At 36.0% G+C, this 13,151-nt stretch overlaps 1 protein-coding gene across 3 annotated transcripts in view; it reads right to left on the bottom strand.

The window, feature by feature from the left end:
* Positions 1–13,151, bottom strand: part of PLXDC2 (plexin domain containing 2) — a 417,308-nt gene that overhangs the window by 53,410 nt on the left and 350,747 nt on the right. For all 3 annotated transcript variants that reach the window (XM_079915193.1, XM_079915195.1, XM_079915194.1), the window contains 2 exons: positions 10,422–10,569; positions 8,952–8,990 (listed from right to left, as the gene is read on the bottom strand). In XM_079915193.1, the coding sequence (XP_079771319.1) occupies positions 8,952–8,990; positions 10,422–10,569 (187 nt within the window). The remainder of the gene's footprint in view (positions 1–8,951; positions 8,991–10,421; positions 10,570–13,151) is intronic.

The following is a 13,151-nucleotide window of genomic DNA, read 5'->3' as shown; positions in this document are numbered from 1 at the left end:
CTGATAATCGATGTTTTTAATTGGAGTGTTTATTCTCTTTATATTTAATATAATTATTGGTATGGCTGAGTTTGGTCTGCCATTTTGCTATTTGTTTCCTTTGAATTCATCCATTACGTGGTCAATTTTTTCCTCCTCTCTTGCCTTCTTTAGGTTAAACAAATGTTTCTTAGAATTCCATTTAAATTACACTTAAAAATTTTTTCTTTAGTAGTTGCTGAGCATAATGTTAACACGTGTTAAAATCACTTATGGTTGAAATTTTATCCAGTAAGTTGTTAATTCATTACTGTAACTGAAATAATAACATTTGGTCACAGTAGCTTATAGTACTGTTATGAATTAGTGTTAAATAATTAGCGCCTGTCCTTGTTACCCAAGATACATTTTAAATCTTGCATGGTATTATTTGAACACTGCATAATAAAATTAAAGCAACAATTAGTCTTAATGGAACAGTAAGCCACTGAAAACCTAGCTGTTGAAAATACTAAACTAAATTTACCATCTAATGGATTAAAATACTGTCTTTAAAGCTTTATGCCTTTTAAAAAATAGCATATCTTTTCTCTCACAAAAAAATTTTTTTTTTTGCTTGCTTAAACTTGTTCAGCTTACTAAATGAGCCATAAGCATTGATTTAAGCTCACATGAAAACACTTAGTGTTGATGTCATAAAACGCCAAGGATGGTCACCGAGGTCAGCAGGCTCCAAATACATACTGGCATGCCCTTTATACATTAATAGGAGGCTCCCTCTTCCATTCCCCTCAGAAATGTTTTATGAGTCCTTTCAACTCCTGGACACTGTACTCTGACCTCTCCCACTCACTCTTGCCCCATTGCTTTGTCTCCTATTATACTGAGAAACTAGCAAGCTCAGATGAACTCTCTCAACTTCTCCCTCTCACCTGGCTCATTTCATTAATGTGGACTGACCTGCCCCAACCTGCACATATATCAGTTCTTTCTCAGTCATCTCTCAACTCCTTATTTTCATGTCTTTTTTCTCCTCAACACCTCTAACATGGAAATATGCTCCTAAAATAAAACAACAGAAATCTCTACTTCCCTTCTCACCAAGCTTCTTTTAAGTAGCAGCGTGTCCTGTTTGACTTCAATTTCCTTATTTCCCATCGACTTCTCAGATTCTGTCTGGGGATTGTGCAGCTGTGGACTGTAGAACTGCCAGGTCAAGGTCAACAAATATCAACAAGCTACCTAATCTAATGGTCACTTTTCTGTTTTTTTTTTTTTAACTTGTTTTGTCTGCGGCATTGACATTGTTCTCTACTCCCTCCCTGAAATTTTCTTCTTCTTTGTTTTCTGTGATACCAAACTCTTCTGATTTTCCTGCTGTCTCTTTTACTCTGTTTTCAGTTTCCTTCACAAAATCTCAAATGCTGTGTTCCCTCCTTAGTCCTCTTCTCTCTTCACTTATATATTACTCTTTTGTAATCTCATTCACTCTGATAACTTCAACTATCATTTATATGCTGATGATGCCCAAACTTATATCGTTTGCTTATATTTCTCAAGTGAGTTTCAGATTTGCATAGAAAAATGCCTACTGGACATCTTCATTTGGATGTCCCACAGATACTGCAAAGTCAATATGCTCAAATTAAATCCTTGCCTCTCCTAAAAACCTGTTCCTCTTCCTGTTTTCCCTCTTAACAGCACCATCATCCACCATATAATTAAACCTAAGTTCTGGGAGCCATTTCAGTCACCTTCCTAACACATAAACCACACATCCAATCAGATATTAGTTACGTAGCTTCTACTCATTAAATATATTTCTCCTGTCCATTCTCTCTCCTTTATTCCCATTATTAACCACTACTTTAGTTTAGCCTCTCACTGTTTCTTCTATGAATTACTAGTATTGTTTCTTAACTCGTTTTCTTGGTCTCAGTCTCACTCCTTTCCCATCTGTTCCCCACGATCCCTCAAGAATGACCTGCTAAACATGGAAAATTTTTCATGACACTCCTTTGTTTAAATGATGTCAATGGCTCCCAGCATCTTCAGGATAAAGTTTAAACTCCCTTGTCTAACATTAAACATTAAAGGCTATGAGCCCTGAAGCCCCTTTCAACCTCACCATCCATCACTATTTGTGTATATCTTTACCCTAACCAAATAAACTGTGGCAACTCCAGAGTTAGCTAAACAGATTTTGATGTTTCATGCTACTGAGCCTCTGTCTTTGCTGATCCCTCTGCTGAAATGTCATTCTTCTGTCCCTTTTCTATACACATCTTAACCACAGTTCAAAACTCGGATCAAGCATCATCTCTTCTGGGAAGCTTTCCCATAATTCCAGCTTTATTTAGGTGCCTTTTCTCTGCCCTCATGGTTTTTCCTTAATCTATCTTTGCACTTTCCACACTCTACTTCATTATTGATTTACTACTTTATCTCATCCCACTAGACTACCTGCTTTCTCAGAGGATGCACAGCCCTTGTTTATCTGTGTATCTCCATCTCCTACTAATGGGCGTATCGTAGTAGTTTAAGAAATGTTTCTTGAATAAATCAGATCAAGTCAAGCCAAATCAACACGAAAGTCAATCTAATTTTCCAGTGACACACACATTATTTTAGTAGCGTAAGGCAATTAATCATGATCACTAGGCATTTCATACTAAAAAAAAACTATAATAATAACTTTATATATGTTGACTACCCTAGGAAGGGTCACAAGAAATATTGGGTCACACAAAAACTGCTCCTGGGGCCCCTCATAAATCTCAGGTTCCAAATCTAATGGTATATGGAAATCTTTCTCCTCCAACAGGAGATCCCCAAGCCCAGGTTTCTGACAAGAAGAGAGCCGACAGAAAATTACATAGGAGATAAGCACAGAAAGAAAGGTAGGAATTGATCAATGAGAGGATGGAGTAAAACATTCTGCTGATGGCAAATGGAAAGTGTATTTAGAGCTGCTTCTTGGAAGCCATGTGTGTGTATTTCCTGAGAGCTTCTGCTACATCATTCTGTTCTATCAGCAGCATAAACTCTACAAATCCTAATAAAGGAGAAAATGTATATTCCGATGTGATTTTTCTTTCGCTTTTCCTATCCTGGATCACAATTTTTTTTAAACAATTGGGTTGAACAATGAAATTAAAATTTTTGTGGCTCAAAAATGCCAAAAAAAATTAAGCAATTTCATATGGTTCAACAAAATAAAGAAAATGTAACTTTTACTAAAATAAATAAATTGGTAACTGCTAAAATGGACTAATTTTCACATACTATACTGAAAATGAGCTATAACAAACGTAATGCTGCTGGGTCCCTTGCCTCTGCTGAGCAAGACACATTCTCGATGTGTAGACAGGGGTAATTTCTTGTTGCCACCAGTTAAAGTGTTGCTTTAGAGGAGTCATGAGGTAAAGGTAAGGAACAACGGGCGGATTCAGTGTAAGAAATGTCATTCTTATTTGGGGGATTCTGGCAGAAAGAAATCAAGAATTCATGCAATTCTTGATACGCAGTGTGGTCTGTGAACTGGTGGTTTCTGCATTATCTGAGAATTTGTTAGAAAGGCACTGCAAAGATCTGGGCTCCACCCTGGAACTACTAAAGCAGAAAATGCATTTTAACAAGACTCTCTCTTCCTCCAGTGATTCCGATGTTTTTTAATATTTATGAAGAATTGCATCAGACCACTCGTTCTCAACTGAACTTTACGTGGGAATCACCTGAGGGTTTAAAAAGTATTGATGCCTGGGTCCCAGCTCCCTAGGCTGAGATTTAAGTGGTATGGAGAACAGTCAGCACTGGGGTTTTATGAGCCAGAATAATAAAATTAGATGAGGATAACTGGATGATTCCCATGTACATGTAAAGTTGAAAACCACTACTCCGGACAAAATTTTAGGAGAGAAATTCTTAATCCTAGGGAACATTCAAAATAATATTCTGAAATATAAGAAATTTTCATTATTATGGCACATATACACTTTATTACAGAGTTAGTGCTATCATGAAAAGTAGCCAGAGCAAAAGATAAAACCAAATGCCAAGATACTTTATAGTTTCAGAAACAGAAAGTGATAGATATTCAATAGTCTGTCAAAAGGTAATAACAGTTTCCCTTTGCTTACAAGACTGTGATCTATGGGAAAGAAGTAGATGAAAAAAAATAGCAAGGGAAGGTAGGGAAACGAGTGAAAGATATGTTACTTTAATGATTTATGTAGTAAAGTCAAAAAATAATTTGACTGAATGATAAATGAAACACTAGACACTTGATCAGTTGCTACAGACTAGGTAAAAAAATACAACCTTAGAGGTAGTCTAGTGAATAAGTCAGAATAATGTTCTAACATTTTATCTTTGGATGAAAAGTCTTATATGTTCAGAAATAGAAATCTAAATACAACAGAATCAGAATTTAGGCCATTCTGTAGTTCATTCAAAGTATTTCTGTATTAGCTCTTTGAAATCAATCCCTTTGCAGATTCGTACCCCAGAATTAACTTAATCATGTTCTGCAAACTGCTTAACGTAGTTATTTCAGCATCCCTTCGATGAAAACCCCAACTTCCAACTCAAGCACGCAGCCTTTCAGAATCCAAGTTTAGTAGACTTCCTAGCAATAAGAAGAAATGACAAACACAGTGCCACCTGCATGACACAACAATTCTGTCTGGAGTGTCAATACTTAAATATCATTAGCAATTAAGAACTTACATTCAAATATATTTTTAAAAGAAACTTAATTTTATCAAAGGAAAGAACCTTCAGAGGAACCAAGAGAGAATGCAGTTTTTGGTACTCTGATACATCTCAGTCAACAAATTTTAAATAATAAAATCAATCACAGGATTTTAGAGCTTGAAATAATTTTAACATCTGCAGTGCAGCAGAATGGTACAACTCGATTTGCTAAATTGAGCTGAATCTGGTTGAAGATTTCATTTCTCAATTAAAAGACTTTGCCATTGATTCAACTTGCAAACCTTTTTCAGCCAGCCCTAAATATAATTTTATCCAGTTTGCATCTTGAAGACATTCACATTTCTATTTAGTTGGTGAGTGTCATTTGGAAGCAACTAATTAAATGCCAAAGAAGGCATTCAATAGCTGTACTGCTAAAATATATAGCTAGGTAATTCCTTAAAAATGCGACTCTTAAAAAAGCTTTTGCCAGAATTTGAAAACCCAAGGAAGGTGTAGTTTTAAGTGCTTATAACAATTATCCACAGAAATACATATATTTAAAGAATACTTTCTAGGAACCCCTTAATGGAGAATTAAACTTGAATTTCTCGAGAAACATAGAAGGTTGAAAGAATTTAGTTTTTGATCATAAACACAGAGTAGCCCTGTAGTTAGCAGAACACATGCGAGTGCTTCAGACACTTCTCAATGACACAGGAGAATGAATGCACTGTTTTTCAAAGAAACGTTAAAATGGAAACTAATGCATAATTACACGGGAAGAGGAAATTTCATTTCCAAATACTTCTAAGTATAATCAGTTATAGTAGGTGTGAGTAAAACTCCTTACAGCGGCATCTCCCCTGTGAAGCTTCTAAGAGGCCTCAACTGCAAGGGAGCAGCCATGCTGTGAGGCCGCCAGGGACCTCACATCCAGACATCCTCACATCCACACATCCTCACATCCACATCCAGACTAAATAAATTCACATCCCAGCTCTGCCACGTACCAGCCAGGTAAACTTACTTTTCTGTACCTTCGTTTCCTCAGCTATAAAATGGAAATACAAATAGGACCAATTACAGGGGTATTGTGTGAATTAAATGAGTTAATATACGTACAGCATTTGGAACTGTGCTTGGAACATAGGAAAGAGTGTCTTTCATCTTCTTTTCTCTTTTCTTCCCCCCTCCTCCCCCCCTCCTTCTCATCCTTCATTTCTTCCTCCTACTTCCTCCTCCTCCTCTCCAGTCCTTCACATAAATAAGGGAGCAGAAATGATACTTAATTAGACATCTGTATTACTCGAAACTTAATATTATAAACATGCGAGTAGGAATATTTCAGTTGGAGATAAAATGCTATCTTTATATTAGTTCTGCTGAGTTTTTGTATTCAGCCATTTACCATGGTAAATCAATGCTATATCTTACTAAGGGGACCTGCACTCCTTAGGAATCATTCTCTTTTTTTAGATTTTTTCAGTTTCTTTTCTCCAAACTGTTTACAGAGCCTAGAATTTTCATTCAACTCTGAAGGCTAATAAAACCTCTCCAATCAAATGACTAGCTTGAAATTTGCAGAGGCTCTACCTAGACCTAATCTAAATGTAGCAGGAAACACAATGCACAACTGAGATTTATCAAGAGTGATTTAGCAGACTGGAACTCAGTTTGCGTCCTGTGAATGAGAATCCCTGTCGTGTTTCTTTGGTGTCCAGCTGCACAGAAGTATTTTATGTTTTCATATCAAAGGTGAAGGAAAATCTCCTGGAAAGTGAATATATAATCATGTCAGCTATGGATTCCACTAAGAAAATCAACTACTTTAACTCAAAGAAATATCCCAGGAAGACTCAGAGCCCAGGTAATCCAATATCTAAAGAAGATGATGTATGTAAAGGCAGAGTCTAGCTACACAATGACTGCTTTGAAAAATGTCACCCTCTTTTCTAGAAAATACAGACCTCTAAATTAAAATGGTTTTAAGAACAGCCAGTTAAATCGAGAAAGAAAATGTGCTGAGTTTCTTTGCAATCATACATAGCAATTTATAAAAATGTCTTAGCTTGCATTGAAAAGAATTCTCAATAAATGTGAGAAAACATGTAAATTAGGCATGCTTTTTCATTATTACCTCAATCTTGCAAAAATGTTAAGCTGGAGGGGGGAGGAGGAGAACGATGCTGAATTCTGTTTTCAACAGAATTCGTTTTAATTAACGAACGAAGTTGGATTTAAATTGGCAATCCTTCCTACATCTCCATATTCCATAAAATAAAAAGCAATGACAGCAGGTTATCTTAATAAAGTTGCTGTAAAAAGTAATGTATGATATCCCTTAAGTACTCTTCGACGGGAACATTTGTCTTGACACTGGTCAGGTTGGTCTGCTCTAACTGCACTTTTAGGAAAAGTGCTTTATAAACAAACCTAGCTGTGAAAAGAGTTCCAATGTATAGACATGTTTAAGTCTTATTGTGATAGTTTGGAATTCTGATGGGTACCTGATGCATATTAATGATCTAAATATCACCTGAAAATCCAACAGTCAACTTTTCTAGTATGACAGAAAAGAGGAAACGTCCTCCATTTCAATCTTGGAATTTACTTAACTTGATGTCTCAGCATCATAAGATAGTTTTAATGCACTGCGTTAAGAAAATCTTCAAAATGATTCCTTGCTGCATTAAACAAAACTAGGGATTTTCCTTGAGATAGTTGGTAATATTCTAGAAAACTATTTTGCAAAATGTATTCCACAAAACATTAAGTCATTGAGATGCTATTTGTAAAAAGTTTTTATGCCCAAATAGCAGAGAAATGCCAGGTACTAAATCTTTATTACCATCTTGAAATTTCTTTAGAATCTATGCTCTCTGAAAGCAGGGAATTTGTCTAAACCTTTTTCACTACCATAGCAGCAAGCATGTAACAATCCCTTGCAATTAGCAGGCACTAGGCAGGAATAAATGAATGAATTCACGAACGAACAGTAAAAGTTTTAAACAGTTTTCCAGAAAATAAATCTCTTTCATTTTCTTTCACCCAGAGTATCTCATACCTATTTGATCACATGAATCCTTTGTTCTTTCTGTTAGCATTATGGAATATTTTAGTCATATTAAAGAAAAAAAAAGAAAAGACAGCAGGAGAATAATATAACAAACACACATGTAACCACTACCCATGTTAAGAATTAAATGTAACAAATACAACAGAAGCCTCTGGGTACCCCTCCTCCATTTCATTCATCTCATACTATATACCCTCTCTCAAAATGAGGTAACCCCAACATGAGGACTTAGGTTCACTAACATCCTGCTCTGAGAAATTTTGAACTAGGGGATTGCTAAAGTCCCTTCAAACACCAAGATTTTATTTCTAGCGTGTATATGTGGCAAATGGTCATCTGTTAAGCTATCCACTTACTGCATTAATACAATAATGAATAAGAAATTAATGAAATAAAACACTTTGCTACAGAAGCAAGACAAGGACAAACGATGTAATAATGATATATATGAAGAGGCTAAGCAGCTTCTCTTTTAAGTGGACTGATCTAAAGATATAGATATACATATATAGTAACCTAAGAAAACACAGAAGTAATTGTTACTTGACCTAGACTGAGTAATTTAGGAACTATTCTCTACAGTTATAGAGAAAAACATCCCTAACAATGTATATATTGGATTCTGACTTAGGATTTCATCTGGGGCTGCAAAAGTGAAATTGTGTCTAGGTCAGTGTCACAGTGTACCCACGTTTACATAAGAGATGCTGCGAAGAAGAGGAAACCCCCTTCCTGAGCTGAATAAACAATTACTAATAACACATCTCTTTTATGAAATCCAGCATTCTATGACAGAGCTGCACATATAAATATGAAGTAACATAATTTAATAGGAAAAGGACTATTTTTAAATTTTTAGTCAATGTCTTTCAAAGCCTTGATAGTCACATGTGCAACTGATAAACCTAGGACGACAGCGACAAGGCACAGCAAGATGTGTGGATAAATCTTCACTTTACAATTGGTCATTGGTGTCTTGCAGTTTTACAGGCAAATACAAAGATTAGAATTTTATTCCACTATTGAAACAATTTGACTTTTCAAGCCAACCGCTGAATTCTTCCTATGTTACATACCAACACGGAAAGAAATATAACCTTACTCTATATTTAGAAGTCCACAAGTCCCTTCCATATTTAAATAGATGAAATAGATTAGTATCTAAAAACTTTTATAAAAGAAAAAAATCAGTTCCTACCTCCATTATCTTTTAGATGTAGAGCTATCTTGGTATCATCTGGAAGAGAAAAGTCAAAGTTATAACAGAAAAAATTTTAAGGTGCACAAGTCTTAAGACCAGTAATTGTCCACTAATGCCTTCACTATAACAGGAATAGCTTTTGATATTTTACTGAGTAAATTTCTATGGCAGTGGGAGCAGGTCGCAGGTTATATGATGTAATACTAAACTTTCTTACTGAAATTGCAAGATGGAGACTTCAGTAAATTATTATATGACTCTTAAGAGCTGTGAGAAAAGTACACTGTTGTAATTTTAACTTAAAATACATTCATTTTAATTTTCTAAAATGACATTGTAATTAGACTCTACAGTCTTTATTTTAAAAATCAAAATCAAGAAAATTCCAACTTAATTGGAATAGTAAATATTTGTCTGTATTTACAAATTCAACTTCAAAAGTTAAATGCTTACTTATTGCTAACAAATATGACCAAAATCATATACAAAAAGATCTTGTCCTATGTGAACAAAATGTAGAATGTGCTTTTTTTATATTTCAGGGGTATATTTCATTCTAAAGGATAGGATTCAAATTACAAAAATACTTTTCTCAGGCTATATAACAACCCACAGTAAGATGGATTAAAATATAACATTGCTTTTAAAAGCAATAAAATATATTTAGCAGCTAGCTATCCTCCACCTCACTTTATCACTTTATTCCAGTTAACTTTTAATATCCAATTAAATTTCAATGAAAAGATTCAAGTTTAATTTAATATCTTATTTAAATGAAAGCAAGGTTTATGAACGTAAACAAATAAGACCATGTTTTCCCCCTTAGAGCTTACTCTTGGCCAAGCGGTCTCACATTTCTCCCTAGTGGTACCTTTCAGAATCGATGGTTAACAAATTTAGGCTAATATACCTTCTTCCCCCAATGAGTTGTGCTCATGCATTAATGTTCTTTAGTATTTTTGCCTTTCCTGGTAAAGGAAATGTTTTTCAAGTACAATTTCTGTGTCATACACAGTGCCTCTCTACAGGTTATAGACCAGCATATTTTATTGACTGTATCCAGGCAAATATTAATAGAATTGCATATAAGTCGGATTACCTAGTGTTCAGAATCCAAAATCAATGGACATTTTCTGTGCATTTTGCCTTTCTATCCTGTGACTAAAATGTTGATTGCCGTTATTACAAAGTTTAGCAATATGAAAGGAAGTCTTTATTTCTTTTCTGAGGAGGACTAGTAGCCAGGATCACTCTGAAAGACTACATCTCAATAAAAGCCATCCATACATTAACAAGAACCCAGCACATATTTTTATTCCATAATAATTTTGTCTTTTCCCTTTTAGACATCCCTACGAAATCCAGTTTGCCAAAGAATAACTCTCTCCCTGGAGAGCTTCTCCAGTGCATGTCAACACAGTGAGTTTTCCCTCCTCCAGTAATAAAGCAACAGTATCTCCAGGGCACCTTCTGTGGGCAGGCTGGTGGGCAGCCGGGGTGTTGCTGCTCTTCTGGTGGTCGTCAGGACCCTGAATTGTGTGCTCGTGGCTCGTATGGTGGTGGTTTGAGTAGTACGTTCCACTGGCTCTGTGGTGTCACAGAGCTTCTCTTTTGACTGATAAGAGAAACAAAGGGGAAGACAATTTGAGTGATCATACATATGTTTTAAAATTATATCAAAGAAGTTGGGCTGTAAAGCACAAAAGCCTCTCAAATAAAGGTGAGGAATGCAGTATTTTTGTACAGGACTATAGTTATAGATTTTACTAACGTATATAAAATAGACAAGAGAAAACAATTGGATGTTAGAAAGCATTTCCATCTTTAGATATTTGGATTCCACCATTTCTGCTGTTAACCTTTCATATTACTGCTTATCTTAACCTAAATTTTATATCAGTATATTTATAAAAGACATGATGGGAAACGTTCACACTAGAAGAAAAACACGTGCATAAAGATAAGGTTTAAAACATGCTTAGGTGTGTGAAGAGAGAATGTGTTCCATTCGCATGAAATTGGTAATGCTGAATTTTAAAAATGTGGTAACTGCTCCATTCTACTTTATTGTTTGAAAAATAATCCACCACAGGATGAATGGATATTTAAAATTAAAATTTTGTTTTCCTTTAGGAAATATTCAAAACCACCCAAGCAAAGGATTGAACAGCACTCAGGTAATCACTTAGTCTATCTTCTCCTTAGCCGAGCTACATGAGGAAAAGGTGCAGATTGTATTGTTCATTTATAGCCCACAAGAATAAATAATATGACATTTACCAGTAACAATCTCCAACATGCAAACTTTCATGGTTTAGAAGTTGGCGTTTCTCCCTACCTCTGTGTGCTTCAAAGGACTCCATCCCTCTGGTGGGCCTTGAGTAGAAGATAACTATTCTGTACATGGCTGGTACTTACCCACATTGGAAAATTATTATTGAATAAACACCTTTCTTAAACTTCTCTTGTCATTAGTGAAGTACAATTCACCATACTGCTGGCTCAGGAAGAGCTCCAAAGATGGCTTCCTTGTCACTAAGTAAATATGATACAGCTTATTCCCTCCTTCAACATCCTAGTGGCCCATTCAATTCCCCAACTTTAGTTCCTGCATCTTCTCAGCTCAGTGATCTCATGATCTCTTGCTTGACTCCACTTTAGTTATCATCCCCATACCCTGGACCTTCCCTGTGGTTGGGAATGCTTTAGTTCTGAAATCATAAATTCAGTTATCCTATTTTCAGTCTATCCATGTAGCTGTTCACTCACATACTTCTTATCCTGTGATTATGTAGAAAGCCCAAGCACAATGATTTTCTCCCATTAGTCTCCTTTCTTCCATCACTTCAACCTCTCTTTTCAGTACCTTTAAGCATGTTGCCTTTTTCTTTTTTCCACACCACCTTCTTAGAAAATCTGCAGTACTGAATATAGTAAAAACTCTGCCTTTTCCATGCCTGAGCTGGAGGACAATCCTATAGCCTCCCACTGGGAGCTCCACAAACTTACTTCCTGCATGCCCAGCGGGGGGCCTTCTGTGCTGCCTGGCAATACTGCCCTGCTTCGCTAATCTCCTCTCAAATTATCCTCAGTATCAATTTCAAACCCTCTCCACTCTACTTAGAATTGCCATTCCATAATGCTTCTACCAATTTTATCCTTGGGCTCATTTTTTATTTCTTTGATAAGAGTCATCAGCAAGAATTCTTTAAATTTATTTACAAATCACCATCCTTACTTGAACCTGAACTGACCTGTCCTTCCTCCTGTTAGGATGGATGGGGTCTACGGTGTACAGCTGTTCTCTCAATCTCTACTCTGGCCCAGCTCAGCCCGCCTTCTCAGGTATTGTGAACCTGCTCATCTGACCCCCTCCTTGCTCTTCAATATTTCATCTCTAATTCCCTCCTGCCTTGTTATCGGCAGCACTTAAACATACTCAAGCATGTCCAATCTTATTTTAAAAACTCTGTCTTCATTCTTCTCCACATGCACCCAAACATCATCCTGCTTTTCCTTCCATTCAGTCAGAATTCCAGAAAGACTGATCAGCCTGGGGCTTCTCAGACTCCCACAAACTTGTTTTTACCCAATCCAACTTAATTGAAACTCTCATACCAATGTTTTTAAATATCTCCTTATCTACTAAATCTTCCATGTACACTCTTGCTATCTCATTAGCATTAGGCACAGTCTGCCCACTTTCTAATCTTGGATTCTGTGACACACGCTCATCAGTTTTCTGATACCTGTCTAACAACTCCATCTCCATTTCTTTCTGTCCCTTAAGTGTTGGTGGTTCTTAGGCATCTTTCCTGGCCTGTCTTTTCTCTATATGCACCGTCACTAGCAATCTCCTCCATACCTATGATTTCAATTAACATCTTTATGTTAATTATGCATAAATCTCTATCTTCAGTCTACATTCTTCTCTTGAATTTTAGGCCCAAATATTTATCTATTGGCTTACATGCATGTGGATATCACAGACATCTCAGGCTCAGTAAGTCTAAGATGGAACTTGTCACACATTATTCTCCTCCTGTGGTTCTATTCTCAAAAACATTATTATTAATCACTGTAATGTTTAAGCTAAAATCCCGAACTTGTTTTGCTTATGGCAGTAAAGGCAGACTACAGACCTTAAACGGTCCTCCTGTCACAATACAAGTGGATTCGGGATAAAACACGAATTTT

This window comes from Stenella coeruleoalba (genome assembly GCF_951394435.1).
Source record: "Stenella coeruleoalba genome assembly, chromosome: 2".
Classification (NCBI taxonomy): Eukaryota; Metazoa; Chordata; class Mammalia; order Artiodactyla; family Delphinidae; genus Stenella; species Stenella coeruleoalba.
The sequence above is the reverse complement of the archived record's forward strand: the minus strand, read 5'-3'. Positions and strand labels throughout refer to the sequence as shown.